The sequence below is a fragment of the Mirounga angustirostris genome, unplaced genomic scaffold (assembly GCF_029215605.1).
Source record: "Mirounga angustirostris isolate CCGP_5_RB_7025 unplaced genomic scaffold, mMirAng1.0.hap1 SCAF_4, whole genome shotgun sequence".
Classification (NCBI taxonomy): Eukaryota; Metazoa; Chordata; class Mammalia; order Carnivora; family Phocidae; genus Mirounga; species Mirounga angustirostris.
The window spans coordinates 158,702,037-158,725,794 of NW_026991712.1; the positions used below are offsets into that span (position 1 = coordinate 158,702,037).

A 23,758-nucleotide genomic window follows, 5' to 3' on the forward strand; every position below is an offset into this window, starting at 1 on the left:
AATTTTTAAAAAGATTTTATTTATTTATTTGAGAGAGAGATTGAGAGAATGAGCAGGAGGAGGGGCAGAGGGAAAAGCAAGCTCCCTGCTGAGCAGGGAGCCCGATGCGGGGCTCAATCCCAGGACCCTGAGATCATGACCTGAGCCGAAGGCAGACTCTTAACCGACTGAGCCACCCAGGCACCCTATTTTAAAGTGAACAATTCAGTGGCATTTAATATAGTCACCATGTTGTGTAATCATCAACTATCTAATTCTGAAGCATTTTTATTACCCCAAAAGGAATCATGAAGCTGTTGATCCCATTCTCCCTTCCTCCCAGCCCCTGGCAACCCCCATTCTTCATCTTGTCTCCATGGATTCACCTCTTCCGCCCAATTCCAGCTGAAAGAGCTTTCCAGGAAGCCCCACCTAACCTCTTCTGCTCACATCTCATTGGCTAGGAATGTGTCTGAATTGGGGCGGGGCGTATTACTGCCTTCAACAAAACCAGCTTGCTGTCATTCTACTTTCTGATATTTATTGAGTACCTACATCCATGAATTCTTTTTCCATTTTAATGTTTTCCAAAATAAGAATTGTCTTATATTGATAATATCTCATTTTTAATGAAGTATAATATGTATCAGGCACTGCTCTAGGTGCTAGGGATAAATCAATAAATAAAACAGACAATATTTTCTGCCATGTAGCGCTGGACATTCTAGTGGTAGGGAGATAAACAATTAAACATGATAAGTAAATGAATTATTTAATGTGTTAAAAGATGATGAATGCAGGATGCCTGGGTGGCTCAGTCGGTTAGGCGTCTGTCTGCCTTCAGCTCAGATGGTGATCTCAGGGTCCTGGGATCGGTCCCGCATCAGACTCCCTGCTCAGCATGGAGCCTGCTTCTCCCTGCTCAGCATGGAGCCTGCTTCTCCCTCTGCCTGCCGCTCTCTCGCTGATAAATAAATAAATAAATAAAATCTTAAAAAAAAAAAAAAAGATGATGAATGCTTAGAAAAAATAAAAAGTAGAGTAAAGTAAGGCCCACTTGGGGGATGGACCAGGGACAGCTTGCTATATTCATGTATTATCTACTGCTGTGTAACAAAATTGTGCCCCAAACTTTAAACAACAAACATTTATTATCTCAGTTTCTCTGGTTCGAGAAGCCAAGAATGGCGTGGGTAGGTCATTCTGGCTCAAGGTCTCTGGTGAGGTTGCAAACAAGATGTCAGCTGGGGCTGTGGACATCTAGAACCTTGCCTTGCGCTGGAGGGTCTTCTTCAGAGAAAGCTCACACATATGGCTGTTGGCATAAGGCCTTAGTTCCTCACGGGGTGTTGGCAGGAAGCCTCAGTTTCCAGCCGTGTGGGCTTCTCCGTAGGGCTGCTTGATGTCCTCAGGACATGTCAACTAACTTCCCCAGAGTAAATGATTCAAGCAAGAGAGCAAGGAGAAACCTGCAGTATCTTTTAGGATCTAATCTTGGAAATGATACCGTCAATTCTGCTATATTCTCTTTGTCAGAAGTGAGTCACTGGGTCCAGCCCACATTCAAGGAGAGGGAAATTTAAGGAGGTGTATCAAAAAATTGGGAACATTTGGGGAAACCACAACAATGAACTAGGTTTCTCGCTTCCAACTCTGGCTCCACCACATATACCTTGTGACCTCAGTCAACCTCCTGAGTTATTTCCTGGGCCTCAGTTTCCTTCTTGGTCAAAAAGGACAATAACTTCTACTCTGCCAAATTTATTCCCTTGACAACTACTTCAGTCCTTTCTATGGGCCAAGTACTGTTCTGATGCTTCAGAAATACTGTGTACCAAGAGAATCAGGGAGCCGACCTGCTAGTGGGGAGACCTTCTTTCCAATAAAGCCAAGTGGTGGTAAATGCTAAGAAGCAAAGCAGAATAGAGTGAGGGTAGATAGAGACAGGGACAGGGGGTGACCAGGGAAGGTCTCTGTGAGGGGCTGACTTTGAGATGAAGATCTAACACAGTGAAGGAGGGACTCAGGGAAAAGCATTCCAGGCAGAAGGAACAGCAAGAGCCCTGAGAAATGAATGTGCCAGGGCAATCCCAGGTGGAGCAAGGAAGCCGTTCCTGGGCATGCTGGGAGCAAACGCAGTCCACCCAGAGCCATGCTTCCCTGCCAAAATCCTTAGGAGGCCTAACAAGGTCCTTACAAGCCCCACGTGATCTTCCTCCCTCCTCCCTCCTCCCTCTCTGACCTCGTCCAACACGGAGCTCGCTCTGCCGCAGCCACATACCCTCCTAGCTCGAGGCTTTACCCTAACTTAGGGGTGCAGAACCACCTGCAGTTTCTGATTCAGAAACTGATTCCCGGTCTGGGGCAGGTCCTTGGTGGTGGTACTGCCCCAGTCCCCAGACTATACTTTTAGAAGCACACTCCATTTGTCCCCTCTCTTGGTACGGCACTTACCCTAGATCTCACATGGCTACTGCCCTCTCCTCCTTCAAGTCTTTGCCCAAATCCCAGTCTCAGTGAGGTCTACCCTAACCGTCCTGTGCAATACTTAAGCTGCCCCCCACCCGTACCCCCAATCTCTTCCTGACTCTATTTTTCTTTTTTTTTTTCATAGCACCTACCACTTTCTAACATGCAGATTATTTTACTTAGCTTATCTTTACTATATGTCCCTAAGGACTAACATGGGTTCTTAACCCACACTCGATGAACCCCTGGGGACCCCATGGATCCCCCAGAGATCTGCTAGCCTGCTGCATTTATATACTATAGTTTGTGACCAGGATGTCTGCAGCTTTCATTAGATTCTCAAGGAATTACTTGATCCCCAAAGCTTCAAGACCACTAGTAGATCAATGTCTGGCACAGAGTGGGTGCCCAATAATTATTTGTTGACTAAATGAAAGAACTTTTTAAACATTATTCACACTCAAGCACTTTTTCATTTTTAAGAAAACTGTTTAGTGGCACAATGGCTCCCCAATGTTGGTGTCCTTAGACCAACTCCATCAGAATGATGACAGGATTGTTTTTTAAAAACACAAATTTTTATAATTCAAAAATACCCTCACAGAATCTGAGTCAGGAGATTTGCATGGGGCCAGAGATTTAGTATTTTTCAAAGGCCCTCCCACCTTCCCCACCTCGACACACGCCTCCAGATGAGTCTGAGGTGCAGCCCGGCTTAGGAATTTCCATGTGAAGCCTTAATTGGAGAGAGTTTCAGGAGAATCAATTCCACTGTGCAGCTTTTACACTTTGCATAAAATATGATCCCCTCCATGGTCACTTGTGACCTTGCCACAAGCTCTCAGGGTGACCAGGCAGGGATTACAATCTCCCTTTCACTGAGCAGGAAACTGAGGCCCTGGAGAATCAAGTGACAACACCCCCTCCCAACACCCAGTGGTCACAGTGCCTGCCAGTGGTGGGGATACGATTAGAACCTGGGCTTCTGAGGTTCTCCCCTCTGCACCAACTGGATAAACCCAAGTTCCAGGAAGTCCCAAGGACACTGCCAGGGGAGAGAAGCCAGAGAAGGGAGGGACAGAGTGGCAAAAAAGCGGAGGGCAAGGTTCGGGTGGCTGTCTCCTGGCCACCTGGAGAGACTCCAGATGCTTTAAGGACACACGCATTCATGCACTAGCTCTGGCTGAGCAGGACCCAGGAAGGCCACTTTTCCATTGTGTGCCTCAGTCTCCTTATCTACAGAATGGGGCTGCTAATCCATGCCCTGCCCCCGTTACCGTGTTTGTGGAATGTGAAGCACTTTAAACATGCAAGTTGTTACTGTTATCAAGGGAAGGTGCAACATCCCAACTCAGAAGTCTCCAAGGACAGAACTAAATCCAGCCTTTCGTTCATATGAGGTACATTTTGGAGCACCTACTATGTGCCAGGCACGGTGATGTAGTTCTTTGAATGTTGGCTTGTTGGTGAGGTTGGTGCGGTCCGGAGCCAGCCGCCAAGAAAGAATATTTGAGACGTCTTTGGTGCAAAATGGTGGTTTTATTAAAGCCAGGGGACAGGACCTGTGGGCTTGGCTACTGCAGGTCCTCCTGCCCGCCACTCCCGGATTGTGAGGGGCAGTGATTTTATACCTCGGGGTTGGGAGAAGTAAAAATAAGGGAAGTTCCAAAGGATTTTCATACGCTAAAGGAGACTCACAGGATCCTGGAAGAATATTATAATCTGCCTATCTCAAGTATTTGTCAGTGGGCTGCAGGTTACAAGGAGATTTCATTTTCTCTACATTTCCTTCTGCCTTTGTTTCCCACATCAACTGGACCTGTCTTGCTTCATTTAACCCTCACAAAAGTCCAGTAGGGTCAGTGCTGCTTTTGCCCGCATTTTATAGATGAAGAAACCGAAGCTCAGGTGAAGGAGTTTCAATTCATTTGATCATTTCTTCATTCACCAAACCTTTACTAAAAGCCAGTTCTGGGCCAGGCTCCGAGCCAAGTGCTGCGGACATGAAGATGAACAAGTCCTTCAGAAGACATGCCCATAAATTACTTTAATAACAACTCAGTACATGCTTCCACCGACAAGTAAGTGGGAGCCGGTGGAGGAGCAACTGGTTCCCCTGGGGTTATGGGGACAAGCAGCTGGCTTTCCGTGGGACCTTGCGCCAGGGGTTCCTGTGCCCTGTGTAGAGGTGGCAATCACAAAGCCTATGTTCCAGTCTCGCTTCTGTTAAAGCTTTGGTGTATATTTCCAGGAAACCCTTCCACCACTGAGCTTCGGTTTCCATCTGGAAAATTAAGAGGTTGGCTTGTGATCCTGCAGCTCTGGGGACCTAAACCTCTGGCCCCTCCCAACCCACCTTCCGGTCAGTTCGAGCTTGGCCCCAGCCAGTCCCAGACTGAGTATGCCTGGGACAGTCAGCCCAAACCCCTTGAAAAGCACCAAACACCCCAGGGCAGCTCTGTTAGCTCCCCCGCAGGGCCTGGGGTCCATAGGGCGGAGCTCCGGGAGGGGCGGGGCGGAAACCTGGAGGAGCGGCACGGCCCGCCCAGGAGCGTCCCATCCAGCCAATGAGCGCCTGGGGGCGGGGAATCCCCGCCTCTGCTATAAGAAGGTGCTGAAGCCGGGGGCGCGGCGTGGAGGTCTCAGAGCCCGAAGCCGTGGTGTGTGGTGTCCTAGCTGCCCCGAGCTGCGACAGCCAGGAGCGCGGGAGCTCTGAGTTCGGTGCGCCCTGGGCTGGGCAGTAGCACGAGTCGGGTTCTGTTTTCCTTTGCCTGACTACGCTGTGGGGAGGGCACGGGACGCGGATCCCTCGCCGCGGAGGAAGAGCTGGCCGGGACCCCGGGACGCCCGCGCTGACCATCCGCCCGCCGCCCCCGCAGGCATCCGGCCCGCCGTCATGGCCGACCACCTGATGCTCGCCGAGGGCTACCGGCTGGTGCAGAGGCCGCCGCCCGCCGCGCCCTCCCACGGCCCCCACGCGCTCCGGACGCTGCAGCAGTACGCGGGCCCGGGCCTGGACAGCGGCTTGCGGCCTCGGGGGACGCCGCTGGGCCCGCCGCCGCCGCCGCCACCCCCACCCGGGGCCCTGGCTTACGGGGCCTTCGGGCCGCCGCCCGCCTTCCAGCCCTTTCCGGCCGTGCCACCGCCGGCCGCCGGCGGCGCGCACTTGCAGCCGGTGGCGACGCTGTACCCGGGCCGTGCGACCGCGCCCCCCGGCGTCCCGGGAGGGCCCCCGTGCCTGCAGCCGGCGCCTGGCGCCCCGGCCCCGCCACCGCCCGCGCACGCCCTGGGCTGCATGGACGCCGAACTCATCGACGAGGAGGCGCTGACGTCGCTGGAGCTCGAGCTCGGGCTGCACCGCGTGCGCGAGCTGCCGGAGCTCTTCCTGGGCCAGAGCGAGTTCGACTGCTTCGCGGACTTGGGGTCGGCGCCGCCCGCCGGCTCGGTGAGCTGCTGAATGCGGCCGGGCGCCTGCCTGGCGTGCCCGAGAGGAGAAGGGGGGGTCTGACCGCCCGCCGGAGTCCGCCCCAAGCGCCCGGGCCCCGCGCGCACCCTCCGTGAGGGTGGAGGCAGCGGGTTAGTGCTCCGAGCCCGACACCCGGGCTGGGACGCCTGGCCTCGCTCCAGGCCCTGCCTCCTGCAGGATGACAGTGTAGCTCCCTCTCTGACCCGGAGCCTCAGCGGTAAAGTGAAGGGGACTGGACCCCCTTTCGGACTCCCGGTTCTTGGATTCTCTGCCCTCTCGGATTCTCCCCTACCCCGCCTCCCAATCTGAGCCATTGCAGGCTGCTGCCTGATAGCCCTTCTCTCCGTGTGCAACCCGCTGTGGTCACTGGGTCCCTGGAGCCGCCCATCCACCAGGCCTCCACCCCGCTGCCTGGGCCCTGAGGTCGCTGGGCCCCCGCCTTGGGGAGGGAAAGATTGTACAGCCCTAATCCCTGTACAGTGGAGCAATGCCCCATCTGACCTCCAAAACCAAAATAAAACTGGGTCACTTTACAGTCTTCCGTTTTCATTTCTTTTTTTTTTTTTTAAGATTTTATATATTTATTTGACAGAGAGAGAGACACAGCGAGAGAGGGAACACAAGCAGGGGGAGTGGGAGAGGGAGAAGCAGGCCTCCCGCGGAGCACGGAGCCCGATGCGGGGCTCGATCCCAGGACCCTGGGATCATGACCCGAGCGGAAGGCAGACGCTTAACGACTGAGCCACCCAGGCACCCGCGTTTTCATTTCTTTACCACTCCAACAACCCTGCGCTATATTTGGCTTTTAGAATCCTCAGGCCGTTGGGGACCCTGGGTCGGATGGAAGCCACAGCCCCTGACAGTGCCCAAGAGAGGAAACTGACAGTTTCTTTCAAAAACTATTGTGAGTTGTGCAACTATTACATCATAATCTGGAAGGCTGAGGCTTCCTGGCAGTGGACTGTAACCCAAAGGCACCTACGTTGGACTTCTCAGCTCCTGGGAGGGGTGGGAGAGCTTGGAGGTGCTACCCTCACTTGTTTGCTTGGGGCACCATGGAGGCCAGAGGGGAGCTGGGAGGTACCTGAGGATTCAGACACTTCGGGCTTTGAATCCTGGATCTCCTCTTTGGCCAAGACACCATCCAGTTTTCTGAGGCTATTTCCTCAAGAGATATGGCCCCCGTCTCAGGTGTTACGAGGACCACATGCCATGTGAGGCCTTTCGCACAGGATCAGACACCTAGGCAGCCTCAGCAAATGGTAGCGATGCTTATCCACAGACCGGTGCTGGCTTTATTCCAGGGCTTGTGCCAACCTGGTCAGTGCCCTCCTGGAGTCACACTCCAGGTGGAAGTAAGGGGGTGACTGGAAGTCAGCTCACCTTGGTACGAGTAAGAGTGATAAGGGCTAGAAAACAGGACGGCCAGGTATACAAACCCAGAGGAAGGAGGGGTTTCCGCTGCTTGGAGGTGTGTCCGTTCAGGCTTCCGGGAGGCAGTGACATTTGAACAGAGACTTGAAGGATGAGTCCATCCTTAGGACTTGGAGAAGGTGGCATGTAAGTGAAGAGCCCATTCAAAGGCAGGAAGCATACAACTACAGGGCATGCACAAGTGCATGGGGTCTCTAGAAGGAACAAAGGTCTAATGGCTTTGCAGCAACTTTGTGAAGTAGACACAGTCCCCATTCTGCAGAGGAGAGGCCTGGCAGGATTTGTCCTCAGTCCTGATCACCAGTGTGAGCTCCTGGCCCACCCTCTGCTGTTGACTCTCTGGAAAGATCCTTAGGTTGTTTGGGGCGGAGAGTGGGGGGTAGCCAGGAGAGAAGTTCTGAAGGCAGGGAGGTAGCCAGGTCAGAGATGCCAAGGACCAGGTAGGACAGGGCAGTGGGGCTGGAGAGGAGAGAATAAATTTCAGAGACTCTGGAGAGGAACACTGGCTGGGCTTCACTCTAATGCCAAGCTTGTTAGTTAACGGGACTCTTCCCTCCAGCCTGTGAGATCACTCAGGGTACGCTGTGTCCTCGTCGGCTCTGGAGCCACCAGGACAGGCATGGAGTGGGTGACCGGAGGTGTTTGGCAAATGAATAAAGGTCTCCCCTGAGATAATGGGGCTTTCTGAGACAGAATGAGGAGGAAGGACAGATAGGCTTCAGGAAAGGGACTGCTCTGGGCTCAGAATGGGCAATGTTTGCCCCAGCTTTGCCCAAAACCCAGAGATGAAAACCAGGGGACTGGATTGGGATGGGAGGGTCTGACCCTCGTCTGGACACTGTCCTGATTCCCTCCTCTGTGAGCCTCAGTTTTCCCACTAGTAAGATGGGGCTAATATCCCTGCCCTGCCAAGGCAGCAAGCCTCACACAGTAAGTGAGGAGCAAATTCGGGGATGGGTTAACAAGCAGCTGGTAAACACCAAAGTGCTCTCCATATGGAAGGGATTACAATGAAAACCCAACACCTGCTTCTTTGTAGAGTTAAGGCAGGGTGGAAGGCAGTGTAGAAGGAGTCCAGCTGCTGAGCTATTTCCAGCCCCCAATCCTTCCCAGCGGGGCTCCTAACAAGTTGGACAGAAGACAGGTGGACCGAATAGAAGGTAAAACTGAGGCAGTCAATCACCCAGATCCCCAAATCCCTGATACCCTTTGGAGGATTCTTTGGAGAATGGAGAGTCCTTCTTGGCAGCACATAGGAGGCTTGTATTCTGTCATCCTCGGGATCCAGTTCCAGAAGCTGCTCTTACTAGCTGCCTGACCTCAAGCAAGTCACCTTACTTTCTGAGTCTTGGTTCTCCTGCGGGGATCACACCACTTCCTGTGGATCCTGAGTGTATCTCACCTCTTCCCGGGGCTACTTCCTAAAGCAACCTTTTGCCCTCACGCCTGTGGATTTCACTCCCATACCGGGCGTGGGTCTTCGGGGTTAAGAGTCAGGCTCCCTCAAGTTTGGGAACTGAGTTGTGGCACAGAGAAGACATTTTTCCATCTTTTTTTCCTTTCTTTTCAGATGAAAGTTTCCCCAAGGCCAAGGTCCATCATTTGGAATCATTTTTTCAACAATGACTGGATTTCATCACAAAGTCGTTTTTTTTTTTTTTTCCCCCAAGACTTGTCTTGAATCATGTGCAAAACAGAAATGCTAATAGTACCTCTTCACAGAGCTGCCGTGGAGATGAAGTAAGTCAATTCACATGAGGTGCTTAGAACAGTGTAGTTTCTAGCTTATCCTCCCTGAGCCAGGGCTTTTCAGGAATACCTTTATATTCAAGTCTTTAGAAAGACTGTGTTGTAACCAGCTAGTGAGGGGTAACCCTGTTGCAGGGTCTGATGCTGTTCAGCTTGCAAGGAGTTTATTAGGGTGACCTAAGGACCAGCCGCTGTGGACGGGAAGGGCTGGAGCAGATGGGAGTAGTGAAAGCTACAAAGCAGACTCAACAAGAGCCTTGGCCAGCCCCGTGGGGGGCTTGGGCCGTGGCTGCCGATGGGCAAGGCAGCTCTCCGCCGCTAAGCAATCCCTCAGGGAGCTGCCAGGGGACGGCACCGTCCAGGACAACTCGTGGAGGGGGGGTCTGGGCAGCGGCCACCACAAGCACACGCGGGGACAAGATTAGGCCAGCATCCTAAGAGTCCTAACAGCAAGGGCCTCCTTAAATTTGTGCTCCAGGTGTTTCATTTGCCTCTCCTTCGTCCCAGGCCTGAGTAGTACCTTCCCTATTAGAGGGGGAAAAAAAATCTTTGTAGGGAATATCAACCTTACGGGGTTGATGTGATGAGACTCTGTGTCAGTCCCTGGTACGTGGTAGAAATAAATGAGAACCCTCTCGCCATCGTCGTCACCATGCCAGCTCATCTCAGTGTTCAACAGTCATTTGTCAAATAAATTAAATGAACAGTCTGATCCTAGTATTTCCCAGGCAGCTTAGGCGTTCAGCTGATTACAAAATAATCCTCTTGAATTCCTTAATCCATCCTTGCCTAACTCTATATGCCACCCCACTGTCGGTCGTGCTGGGTCAGGATTACTGAGTCCCAACTTGGTGAGCGCCTACTGTGTGCAGGCATGACGGGACCTAATGGCAACCAGTAGGTGCTCTTTTCCAGTCTCTCCTTTAACCACCACCCAACCCCGTGAGTAGCACTCCTAGGTACTTTTACCCCCATTTCAGAGGTCAGAGAATTGGGGCTCAGACAGTGAATTGCTCCTCCAGGTCACACCCCGGTAAGTGCTGGGGCGAGCAAGCCCACTCTGGCATTCCCAGGGCCCTCCCCCTCCCCCAGGCTGGGGCTGGCCAAGGACCTGAGCCTGTGTGGAGCAAGAGCAGAATCCCAGACCTGGTTCCGCCACTTGGTGGCCGTGGGATACAGAAGTCACTGAGCCTCTTTGAGCCTCAGTTTCTGTACAGTGGGGAGGATGATCCCCTCGGTGTGTGTGCAGGGATTCAAATGGGACTGGGTTTCTGCGAGCACATTGCAAATAGAGCAGTGCTACTTGGTTGGGGTGAGCTGGGGGTGAAGAGGCACACATTCTACCCCAAGCATCTGCTCTGGAGAGAGACCCGCCTGCACACCCCGGGACTTGAGCTGTGGGCTGGCCCAGAGGGCACGACGTGGAGTCACGTGCCATGGGTTCTAGGCAGGGGCTGCTAAGCAGCTCAGGGCCTGGGAAGTCCTGAGAGCTGGTGGTGATGAAAGGGTAGGGGTGGGTCCGCCCAGGGTGGGGTGGGACATCCAGGTAAAAGCCCAAGGCCCAGAGTGTGCTGGGCCAGATAGAGGAAATAAAGCTACTCTGAACTCAGTGTTCTCATTGGTCAAATGGAGACACCACAGGCTTTTTTCGAGGATGAATGAAGGTGACATCCAGTCCCTGCCCCTGGGAGCTGCTCGGATGTTGGGAAGCATGACCACAGGGACAAGAAGGAGAGAGCCTTGAGCTAGCCCGCTTCCAGGCACCTTCCCACCCTCCATTCCAGCCACTGCAGGCTCCTTAAGCCTCAATACTTGGCCTGTGCTGTTTCCTTGGCCTGAAAGACCTCCCTCCAGGGCCTTTTCCACCTGCGAAGGGCCTATTTCACCACGTATCAGAGTTAATGAGGACTCTTCCTCCCAGACTGTGAGGTTCTGAAGAAAGAACCTGATTCATCGCTGACCGCATCCGCCCCACATGGGTCTCCGAGCCGGTATTAGGAAGCACTAGAGTGACTGCTTCCCGGCCCCGGGCTTGGGAAAGAGGGTCTGGGCCAGAGTCCAAGATGGAGTTGGGAACACTAGTGCAAGCTCAACCATGAACCTGTGACCCGAGGCACGTTATTTGAGCGCTCTAAACGTGGTAGGTGGAGAACCACATTCCCTACCCCTCCCACTTTGCAGGCGCGGGGAGGCAGTGAGGCTGGACCAAGGGAGGAGGGCAGGAAAATGCAATGCTTCCCCGGCGTGTGGTGGACCAGCACTCCGGGAGGTGGCTGGAGTTACCGGCCTCATTCTATTCCGTTGGCCTCCTTCTCGGCAGCTGAGCCTCCAAGGGGTCAAGCCATCTACTCACCAATACACAGGACTCTTGGGAAGAGGTTGTTCTCATTTGTAGGATGAGGGCTGTTGGACATCAATAAGCATGAAGTCCAGCTATGCCCCACAGAGGAGGGGTGAGGCAGGGACGGGGCAGGGAGTCCTACACAGTTTTCCGAGGGTGGTCTCCAGATGGACTTGCTCCTTTACCCCTTCCTAGTGAACAGCTCCAGCTATGGGCCTTGCCATAAAACTGGCACATCCAGGCAGCAGGATCCTCTTGGCGCCCAGCCTACCCTGGTCTGGCAGAGAATATGAGTCAAGTAGTGCTTGTTTTTAAAACAAAAACTCCGTTTTTAGTCAAGAGTGATATGCACGAGAAGCAAAATAACCTCAAACAATTTAGAAGGTATAAAGTGAAAATTCAAAGGCCCTGCAGGTTTTCCCACATGCATTACATACGATGTGTACATTCACGTATACTATATACACATACATCCCTTTTTCATAATGATAGGATTATACAATCTTATAGAATTGGATTTTTTTTCACTTAATGTATTTTTAGAAATCTTCCCTTGTCAGTAAATATGGCTCCATCTTACTCTTTTTAATGACTGCAGTGTGCATAATCTACTTAAACCGGTCTCCTGTTGATGGAAATTGAGCTTCTTTGCTGAATTTTGCTGTTACTAAATAATGCTACACGGAGTATCCTTGTATGTTTACCCTTGAACCCTTGTGGGAATATCTCTGTAGAATGGATTCCTAGAAGGGGCATTCCTGGATCAGAAGATACGAGCAAATAAAACTGTGAGAGCCACTGTGAAATGGTTCTCGAAGCGGCTGCTCCCAATCACCTTCCTGCTAGCGCCGTGACCGAGCGCCCGCTGGCTCTCACCCTTGACCACCACAACTGGGCATTAGCCATGTCTTTAATAGTTACCTCCCTGAGTTGAAAGGAAAAAAAGGTTATTTAATTTCTCTTTCTTTGATTACCAATGATAATATTGTTTATTTGTATTTCTTCTCCTAAGAATTACTTGTTCACGCTCTCGCCTGTGTTCCTGCTCGGCTGATTGTCCTTTTTGTTACTGAATTAGAAGAGTTCATTATACATTATGAATAGCAAACCTTTGTCTTTTGTAAATGTTGCAGATATTCTCTCCTGATCTGTTGCTGGCCATTTGACTTTGTTTAAGGTATCTTTTGACTTTTGGAGTTGTTAATTTTTATATCATTAAATCTCTCCCCTTTTTTCCCCCCCTCAAGAGCTTCTGGATTTGAACAAAGGACAGGAATGCTCTGGTGCTCCTCAGAGACAGTTGGAGGACACAGGCAGCGTTGTGTTTCTGCCGGGGCTCTGCACCCAGAGAGCAAGGTCAACACTCTGGCCACAGGGGCTGAGAGATTAGCCCAGGTCTCAGGGTCATCCAGACCTGGATTAAAATTCTGGCCTCAAACTACGTATATGACATCTGGAAAAGCCACTTTACCACTCTGAGCCTCTGTGTTTGTTTTCCTTTCTAATCTGAAATATGTATAAATACATACCCACCCGACTGGTCAGAGTAGGTGAGCCAGAGGCTGATGTGTGCATGCTCAGCACAGTGCCTGGCCCGCCGTGAGTTCCCAGAATGTGATCGCTGTGGCCAACGTGAGTGCAATAGGTGCTGAGAAAGTGGGAGCTGGTAACAGTGTCCAGACAGGAGGGCAGCGTGGGGACAGTGACTTCAAATCATGTCCCATATAAATGCTGGAAGGATGCGGCTCTTCCACCTGCAAAGGGAGACCCAGAGGCAGAAGTGGACATTTGCTGTTTATGCCTTCCAGATTCCAGTCCTCCCCCCACTGCTAAAAGGTTTCTCCAAATTCTCTTTGGGGAACCAACTCCCCTGCATTTGATTTGGGTAAGTTGCCTGTTTCTCTATATGTGATTCAAAATAACATTTTTACTGTAAAATGAGTGTAGAAATCCCAAAAAGTTCTTCAGTTTTCCGTGACTATTTTGAAATAGCTATGTTTTATCTCCTCCTCTTCCTCCTCCTCCTCTTCTTCCCATCAAAGTCTTTCAAATTTCCAGCTAAACACATGCCCTAACTACATGAGCTGTCTGCTTATGAGGTCATCGAGTACTGACTCATAAGATCTCACCTAATTCTCCCAGTGATCTGACTTAATACATTATTATTCCAGGCTACATAGAGGCAGGGAAACTGAGGCTCATGGAGGTGAAGGGACTTGCTTACCACTACACAGCTAGTAATTTATTGAATTTAATGTACTTAGGATAGTACATATAATCAGTCAACCCAGCTGGAAGGAAGGAAACCAGAAACATTTTTAAGTGGCTAAAGGGTAGAAAATATTTCTTTCTAGTTTTACTCATTCAGAGACAGATTGCTTCCTTCTTGCTGCTCTGTGATTCATGACCCCAACCTCATAAGCCAGGATGGCTGCTCAAAGTCCAAGCTGGCTCTTTTGTTTTTTGGAGTTGGGTTTTGGGGGGTTGGGTGGTTTTTGTTTTTGGTTTTTTAAATGGGGGGTTGTCTTTGTGGAGTGGAAGCTGGGTCACAGACGTCTCCATGTCCAGCTCTCAGGAAGAAGATATCGAGGAAATAAGCACAACAAATGTTTTAAGGTCCAGATACACATTACTTCTACCCAGACTCTCTTGACAAGAATTTATTCACAGGACATGCCTAGCTGCAAGGAAGACTGAGGAATATGCTTTCTATTATACAGAAGATGGGAAGAATGGATTTTGACAGACAACCAGCAGTCTACCACAGCAAGTGGTAGTAATAAGTGGCTCAATTGAGATTAGAACTCAGGTCTCTCATGCCCCAGGATGTTTGGTGGGGATGGAGAAGATGTCAGAGGACGTATATGAAGAGAACCATTGGAACTGGGAAGAGTCAGTGTCAGTCACCACTGTGAATGTGCACTTTGGCTAATTCACTTCCTTTCTCTGAGTCTCGGTTTCTTTATCTGTGAAATGGGGATGATGATGGTACTTACCATGGGTTGCTGCTATGAAAGCACTTACCCAAAGTTTGTGACACACACTAGGTACTCACATGGTGGAATGGATGGAGTAGAATTGGACATGAGCACATGAAAGAAGAAAATCCCAGGGGAGGTGACAGTGTGTCCAATGGCCAAGTGGCATGAACGAATAAGGCTTGATTGGGAAAGGCAACACACCGGTGTGTTAGCATGTAAAGTGGTGGTCAGACAAGCGAATGACATACTTGAAGAGGCAAGGGCCAAAGAGGGATGGCCCTTGAGTGGCAGGCTGAGGAGCTTGAACTTGATCCTGTGGGTAATGGGGGAGGGGCGTGGAGTCTTTGTGCGGCATGGAATGAGAGTTAGGTTTGTATTTTGGAACAATCACTCTGACTGCTGTGAGTAGAACGAATTCAAGAGGGGCACCGTGGAGAAATGGAGGCCGCTGAGAAGGCTGTGACACCGATTCAGGGAGACAGGAGGGCCCCAGGACAAATGGTCACAAGGTGGGGTACATGGGAGAGATGGTGAAGACAGGAGGAACGAGCCTTAAGAGAGATTTGGTTTGAAAAACCAAACATTGGCATAAATAGACACTCTTGCTGAATAAACTATAGGTTTAGGATTATTTAGGATTAGGTGAGTGGCTTTAAGTGACAAAATAACAACCGCTTGAATAAAATAGACCAGGTAGGTGGTCCAGGACTGGTGGGGTTACCACAGTGTCAACATCTATCTTATTGCTTATTGTCAATATCTCTACCTTATTGCTTCATCACTCATGGCTTAGACCTCATGGTCCCAAAAGGGCTGCTCCAGCCACTATATCAACATTCCAGCCAGAGAGGAGGAAAGAGAAGGAGGAGGGCCCATTCTGGAAGTTGCCCGCACCTAACCACAAAAGAGGCTCAGAACTGTTGTCTTTATTCTGAGTGGCCATGTGTCTAAGTAGAATTTGGAGGTTCTACTACTACTACGAAGAAAGTGGGAATGGATATTAGGGGCAAAATCCTGTCTCAAAAATGGGCTATGGAAGTGGAGGCCACAGGGATGAGAGGAGCCAAAATGATTCCTAGGAGTGTGGCTTGCAGGACAAGGTGGCTCTTCCCCATGGTGGGAGCAGGAGGACAAGCAGGTTGGGAGACTACAATGAGACCAGCATGGACACATCGGGACATCCGGAGTTGATGGCCAGCTGGAGGCAGGCTGGACAAATGGGCCAAGTGCTCAGTAGTGAGGTCTGGACTGAGAATAAGCATGTTTTGGAGTTATTCACATATCAGCAATCACCATAGGAATGGCCATGCAGAGTAATAAAAGAAAGTGGCCAAGGATAGAAGCGTGGGGAACACAAGAGAAGGGAGGGAAAGGCTGAGAAGCAGCCGGGGAGGTAGGAGGAGAACCAGCAGAGAAGATATCATGAAAGCCACCGAAGGAGGTGTGGTCAACAGATTCTAACGCTGTTGAAACACCAGACAAAGTGAAGGCTGAAAAGAGGCCACTGAGTTTGGCAACCAGGAAGAAAAAACTGACTTTACCAAAGCAGTTTCAGGGGAGTAGAGGGGCGTTAGCAGATCGGCGGGAGGTGAGAAAAGAAGAAGGGTCAGCAAAGGTAGGTGGGGCTTGGTTAGGTCATCTTTTGGACCGCGGCGTTTTCATGGGTCAAGTGACCAGTGACCCACGCCTGTGTCTTCTCGGTTGGGTTTTCCCTAGAGCTTGACCCAGATAGAGCCAACGGGAGATGAGCTGCAATACCCCACTTTTCTCAGGAGGTGGCAGCACGATACCAGGTGACACCACCAGGATCAACACACTGCACAGAAATGTATTTTCAGGGAAATGAAGCTTAGTTCCTGGAGCAGCAAAGCTTTGGGGATTTTCGCCATCTTGGATGAGAGCCTTGAGCAGAGAAAACTGAATGGGACTTTGGGTTCAAATCCTGACTGTCACTTACCGGCTGTGTGACCTTGAGTAAATCCTTCTTCCTGGTTGACAAACTGGGGATGATAACAAGCCCAAACCAGCATCTCGGGTCACTGGGCATCTCCAGATGAGTGTGGTTGTGTCTGATGGCCTTGTAGACAGATTCAGGGCAGGGGTGGGCAGTGGGCGCTTGGAAGCAGAGGGAGGGGACCCCGACCAGACATGGCCAGGGGCATGCCTGTGGTCATACAAGGACTGGATGGAGCAGTGGTTTGGGAGTCAGAAAAGCTGGGCTCAGACTCTGCAGATGAGGGAACTGAGGCTCACAGAGAGGAAGAATGACTTTTTCACGCTCACACCCTCAAACAGGCAAAAGCATCAAAACCAACATTTGGAAAAGAATTTTATTTTTAAAATATTTTTAAAGTATTGAAATTGTATCATTTTCAAGTTGATCAAAATCAACTCTGTGGGACTTCTTTGCCACTGCAGGGTTTGTATTTTCTACTTCTACACTTACGACTTCTGAAGGTGTCCCTCTCCTCTGGTTCCTGTTTAACCCACACATTCTGGGAAAGGCCCCGCGTCTACTCTTTCCTCCCAGGGATGACACAGGGCACGTTCAGGACCTGAGAGAAGGAAGACCACCCAAGGACAAACCTGGGGGTCAAGAAACTTGGGCTCAGCTCTAGGCTCCTCCCTGGATTACTGGGCCTCAGTTTCCCCATCTGAAAAATAAGACTGTTGGACCAGCCAGCCCTGGGAGCCTTGGCAGTTCTGAGTTTTTATAAAGGCTTTCGCTTCTCCTTGAGCTTCCCTGACCACTCCTCCTAAAATTGCCTCCCCTCAATGCTGCCACTATTCCTGTTTCCATTTTCTTGACTTCAGAGCACTTACTCTCTCTGAAATTATCTTGTTTCGCTTTTGTTTAGTTTATTTTCTGTCTACACAGTAATCTGCTGTCTACTTTATGTGAGCAGGGACTTTGTGAGTTTGGGAGAGCCACAGTGGCCTTGGCACCTAAAAGAATGCTTGACACGTAGCTGAGATGAACAACAATTGTGGAATAAATGAATGAAGGGCAGAGAACACAGCCCCTTACTCTCCCAGTCCTGGAGTCTCCATTTCTCAAGCCGTGAACTGCTCAGCCCTGCCACACCTCTCTCTCTTCCAGGCATGCCCATCCTAACTAATGGGCCCTCATGGTAGGGTGTCCTGCCCCCGAAGTTCAGCCTCCTTCCTGGCTCCAGGCTGGAGCTACAAGACCAAGCCAAGGTCTTTACTGACGCCTTGTGGCCATGGAGACATATAACAGGGACTGGGAGGATTCCCAGGTGGGAGATGGTCAACCCAGGTGGCCCCGCTTCCCTCCCTGCCTGCAAATCAGCACTGATCCATCATCTGGGTTCCCAGGCTGGGGCAGGGGGATGGTGATGGCTGCAGGAGCTGAAGTAACACTTGCGGCAGGGGAGGTAGGGGATGGGTCATAAGGTCCAGGAGAGGAGCTAGGGGAGAGTCTAGCGGGGAGGGAGGACAAGATGGTAAGGATACAACCCACCCGGGTTCTGAGCAGGCAGGGCAGCCTGTGTCTTGATCCTCAGGATCCTCCTCCCAGGGTATCTGTTTTCCAGCAATCTTCCTCCTTTCTTCCAGAAAGTCCTCCATGTCTCCCACCCACTTCAGAGGCTGTGCGGGCAAGAAGAAGAAGAAGGAGGAAGAGGAGAAGGAGGAGAGTCTGATACCCACAGAAGCCATTGGGGCAAAAACAAAGATATGTAAGGAGAGTTTAAAGAATGTTCTACTTTGTGATACGCATTGTAAACCTTTGACCTCACTGCTTCTGGTAAAATCCACCTTACTAGCTGTTTTAATCAGGTCTTGCTGAGATAATGCTGTGAAACAAGCAAATCTAAAATCTCAGTCAGTAGCCTAAAAATCAAGTATCATTTAGCACCCCTGAACCTATAGGTCAATTGCAGTTCAGCTGATATTGTCTGAGTCAAGCTAGACTCCTGACTTTGAGTCTGGTTCAGGTCTGCCCCGCCTGTCTGCATTCTGGACTCAGGATGAAGGAACGATAGCCATCTGAGTCTTCTCATGGTGGAGGAAGGAAGCACCAAGAGGCTCGACAGAACTTGCCATGCCTCTTATGGCCTTACCTTGGAACAAGCACACTATCCTTTCCCCCCACATTCCGCTGGCCAATGTAAATCCCATGGCCAAGCACAAAGTCACTGGGGTGGTGGAGTGGATGTCGGGGTGCTCAGATCCTCTCAGGGCCTGTGCACCCATTCTCCAGCTGCTGGCTTACAACTATCACCCTCTGGGGATGGCCCCTGGCCATAGGGAACTGCCTCACCCAAAGTCATGCCCTCCCGGGGGCAGCTCATGGCCAGTGATCGCCGAAGAATGGAAACAAAGGCCTGCCTCCTTCCCTTAATTTATTAGGCACAACCCTGAAGAGCTACCTGAGCTCCAGAGCTCCTGAAGGTCAGCAGATGCCTCAGTGGAAATTGCATTACAGATCAATTTCTCCCTCTGCCCTGTCCTGCCTTCCTGACATCCCCACAGAGGCATCTCCTGAGAGCACTGCCCAGTGAAGCTGCTGCCCACCACTCAGTCTCAGGCGCTATTTGTACGAAACCCACTGTAAGGCAGGTGGGGAAGTATACTCCACCCAAAGGTAGCCATGGCAACAATGAAGGAAGAAAGACTTTCAGACAGATAATATAATCTACTACAATGTTTAAAGACTGTAACATGGAGACAGATCTGATTTATTTTGGTTGCAACCGAATGCTGGGCACATGCTCAGTGTGTATGCACCGATTTTCTCTTTTATACTGGGATTCCAAGAAAGTTATGTTGTAGCAAAGGTTCTGGGGCTTTAAAAAAAAGGGCACCCAGTCTGTAGCATTTTTTATTGTAGCCCCAGTAAACTCATATGCCAGGCTAGCAGCTTTCACAATCCTGTTGCACACACGAGGTGGGTGGAAGGAGGAAAGTGTGCCCCCCAATTTCTCAGAGGGAAAATAGTTATTTCAGCAACTGGAAGTGTTCAAAGTACATCAAATAAGCTATCTAAATTGGGAAATAGGTAGCATGGGGGTTTTGGATCTGCAAGAGTGTAAAAATTGCAACAGATTCAGAGCACCCCACATGAGCTAAGCAGTCCCAGACTGCTAGGTACGGCTCCTGAGTCAGAGCCTTTAAGAGGCCCTCCGCTTCTGTTTCCGCCCTCTCATCGTGTGAAGAAGCCCAGCCGGATCTACTGGAGGATGATAAGCCACATGGAGCAAACACAAGCCATCCTGTCCATGGACCAACCAGGGTGCTGACAGCCCGTGAGTGAGGTCATCTTAGGCCATCCAGCCCCAGTCAAGATGCAACCACATTAGTGATCCCAGGTGAGACCAGCAGAACCACTCAGCTGAGTCCAGCTCAAATTGCTGACCCACAGAATCAAGAGCAAATAAAATGGTTGGTGTTTTAAGCTATTAAGGTGTAAGGTGAGTTGTTACATAGCAGTAGATAAATGACACACCAAGCTAAAATCATATCTGCTCGCAAGGCCACATTTGATGACTGTTTGGGGACTCCCATAACCACCTGCAAACCCTCCTTGCTGAGCCAGACAAACTTAGAAGATAAAGAGCGGCGTGTGCATTGGGTAATTGTCCATCTGTTTCCCCCAGGGGCTGGATGACCTCAGGGCCAGAACTGGGCCTCCTGCGTCTGTTCATCCTGTGTATTGTGCTGAGCCAGGACCTGACATAGAGCAGGTGCTCCACAGACATTTACTCAATTACAGAAATGCTGTGGGACTTGTCTAGCTTAACAACATCTCCTGCTCGAATTTCTGCAGCAGTCTCCAACTGGGAGCACCCAGGCTTGCTCCCTCAAATCCATCTTCTATCCGAGGAAGAAAACTTTCTAAAATGGAAATCTATCCTGGTTTCACCCCTGGTTAACATCTTTAGTTGGCCCCCAATGCCCTCACAGTTAAGTCCTATCTCTTTGGAATGATTTGTGGAATCATAAACCTGCAGACCTTGACCTTCTGTCTAATTCCCCAGCTTGCACCACTTTCTCCTTTGCTCTCTGGACCCACCACAGGAACTTCTTTCTGTTCCTTTGTACCACACTCTCTGGTGCCTCTGGACCCTTACACATGCCGCACTCTCTAGCTGGAATATTCACCACCACCAAGTTCCCAAGTACATTTGGTACTGGATCAACAATGGTTTCTGGGCAGTGGCTAATGGTTTGGCTGCATGGTCAGCAACTTAAAAAGCACAGAATCAGAGGATTTGGGATGAGGTATTCAGATGGACTTTCAGAAATGGCCACAGAGTGTTAAAGTATTTCTGTCCCATGCGAAATCTCACCAAAGAGCACCCATGGCAGGGGAGGCTCTTGATAATCAGATGGCTAAGATGGTGCCTCCCAAAGACACCAGTTGGCCTCTTTCTGCAACTCCTCCAGTGCTGGCCCAACATGCTCTTGCCCAGTGTGGTCATGGTAGCTAGAATGGTGACTACTTACAGGTTCAACAAAATGGACTTACCCCACCAAAGCTGCCCAGGTTAATGCCATTACCCTATGTCCAGTCTACCATTGGCAGAGACAAACGTTGAATACCCAATATAGCATCATTCTGTAGGGATTCATCTAGCCACCTGATGCCATTTGATTCCTTGGGTCCTTCCCATCATAGAGGGCACAGTGATTTATCCTCATTAACACGGCCAAAATATACCGTTCCAGGAATCAATAGCGTCTCTCACTGTTACACCAAATAACCCACGGGATTAGTTTCTTGTAGTTGCCATAACAAATTACTATAAAGGGCACCTGGGTGGCTCAGTTGGTTGAGCGACTGCCTTCGGCTCAGGTCATGATCCTGGAGTCCCGGGATCGAGTCCCGTATCAGGCTCCATGCTCGGCAGGGAGTCTGCTTCTCCCTCTGACCCTCCTCCCTCTCCTGCTCTCTGTCTCTCATTCTCTCTCTCTCAAATAAATAAATAAAATCTTTGGGGCTCCTGGGTGGCTCAGTCGTTAAGCGTCTGCCTTCGGCTCAGGTCATGATCCCAGGGTCTTGGGATCGGGCCCCGCATGGGGCTCCCTGCTCGGCGGGAAGCCTGCTTCTCCCTCTCCCACTCCCCCTGCTGTGTTCCTTCTCTCGCTTTGTCTCTCTCTGTCAACTAAATAAATAACATTCTTTAAAAAAAAAAAAACAAATTACTATAAACTGGGTGACTTAAAACAACAGAATTTATTGTCTCACGGTTCTGGAGGTCAGAAATTCACCGTCAGCTTCACTGGGGCCTAAATCAAGGTGTCGGCAGGTCTGTGCTCCCTCCAGAAGCTAGGAGAGAATCGTTCCTTGGCTTTTCCAGCTTCCGGTGGCCATGCTCCTCCAATTCTGCTTCTGTCTTCATATTGCCTCCTCCTCTTCTCTGTGTGTGAGATTTCCCTCTGCCTCCCTCTCTTAAGAGGACATTTACAATTGGATTTAGGGCCCACTGGATAATCCGGGATTATCTCCCCATGTCAAGATCATTAACTTAATCACATCTACAAAGATCCTTTTTCCTTATAAGGGAACATTTACAGGTTCCAGAGATTAGGATCTGATATCCTAGGGTGGCGATTATTCAGCCCACTAGGCCCACTCACAGAACTTTTGCTTCTTGTCCCCACAGTGTTGGGCTCCACTCGTTTGGAGGTCTTTGTTCTCAAAGGAAGGGAAGAAATAGTTTTCATTGAATTGGAAGTTGAAACTTCTAACTGGCCATTCTGGACTTCTCACGCCACTAAACCAGCAAAGAAAGAGTTACCGTACCGGCTGTCTGACTGGTCCTCTTCACCAAAGGGAAATTGGGATGCTGTGCACAGTAAGGATGGGGAGGACTGTGTCTAGAACCCAGGGATCCTTCGGGCCCCTCTTAGTACTTCCTAGACAATAGTAAAAGTTAGCAAAAAGCTTTGGCACCCCAAACTGTGCAGGACCACGGAACATTCAGACCCTCCAGGATTAATTATGGGTCATTCTACCACGTAAAGAACCCTGACTAGCTGATGTCCTGGCTAAGGGCAATTATAGATGAAAGAATGACAAATACATACATACACACATTTACCCAATTAGCAAAATATATATATATTTTGTGTATATACACTTACTCAACTAACAAGTATCTATCAACTATGGCACTGGGACCAGTTACCAGAAGGAGGTGTCCTGCACTTATGCATATTTTCTTCCTTGCTTGGTGTGTGTGTGTGTGTATTGTATACTAAGCAATTAGTTTCCTCCTCCCTCCTCCTTCTCCCCTATTATTTTATAAAAAGATTGTGATTGCTAACTTTACAGTTTACTGTTTATTTTTTTAAAAAGATTTTATTTATTTTTTTGACAGAGAGAGACAGAGAGAGAGAGAACACAAGCAGGGGGAGTGGGAGAGAGAGAAGCAGGCTTCCCACGGAGCAGGGAGCCTGATGTGGGGCTTGATCCCAGGACCCTGGGATCATGACCTGAGCCAAAGGCAGACACTTAACGACTGAGCCACCCAGGCGCCCCTACAGTTTACTGTTTAGTTGTAGGTGGGCTTCTGACTGATTTAGAGGAGTAATTAACATCATCCAAATATGGATTCAATGATGAACTCCTGGAGATAGATACATCTTTTGGACGGTGGGACTCTATTTGAGGGGAGAGGGTTCGTGTCTTCATTTATATGCAGGGTAGCTTCATCTGATTAGGTGGAAGCTACTGTTATTATATGGAGGTTCAACTGTGTGTGGAATGATGTATATGGGTCCTGAGTGCCCATAGGGGTGGACTGTGCCAGTTATGAAGCTACGGTCTTTTAGTCCCAAACACAGCCTTCTGTACTCTGCTCTGGGATCCTGAGGCTGGGATTCTGCAAACCACATTACCTCTGTTGGCTGGCCTTGACAATTAGGGGCATTGGGGAAAGGCTGGAAGGCAGGAGGAGCGGAGACCTCCTTCTTCCTTTGACTGTAAGTTTATCGGCGCAGCCTAATGCCAACAGTTGACCCCAGGCGTCAGCTGTTTTCCTGCGCTCCCAGACAAGCTTCACTGTACCCCCTAAGAGGTACTAGGACCAGCCAGCCAGACCCCCTTTCCGGATTCTTGAGCCCTAGCACTACAGCACTCCCGCAATCAAGCCTGTGGGTTCTGCTAACCCCAACCTCTCCCCTATTCCTGCAGCCTTAAGAGAGACAGCTGTTGCCTGCAAGGATCCCTCTCAGCTATCTTAGTGTTCTTTTTGCTCTTTGAGCCCCCCTACAGCAGTGTAATCCAGCCCCTTTTGTAAATTCTCCTTGTTGAAAACCTAGCCTAGTTTCTGTTTTCCTAAGTGGACCCTGACTGACACAAACTATTAG

General features: G+C 50.2%; 1 protein-coding gene across 1 annotated transcript; it reads left to right on the top strand.

Annotated features, from left to right (window-relative positions):
- Positions 1–5,064: 5,064 nt before the first annotated feature.
- Positions 5,065–6,452, top strand: CITED4 (Cbp/p300 interacting transactivator with Glu/Asp rich carboxy-terminal domain 4). Its single transcript, XM_045895445.3, has one exon. It carries the CDS (start codon positions 5,345–5,347, stop codon positions 5,903–5,905), a length of 561 nt encoding a protein of 186 aa, XP_045751401.1. The 5' UTR covers positions 5,065–5,344; the 3' UTR covers positions 5,906–6,452.
- The last annotated feature ends 17,306 nt before the right edge of the window (positions 6,453–23,758 follow it).

Bases quoted from the DNA above. Each gene is read 5' to 3' on its own strand.
- CITED4 (XM_045895445.3), top strand. From the start codon at position 5,345: ATGGCCGACCACCTGATGCTCGCCGAGGGCTACCGGCTGGTGCAGAGG.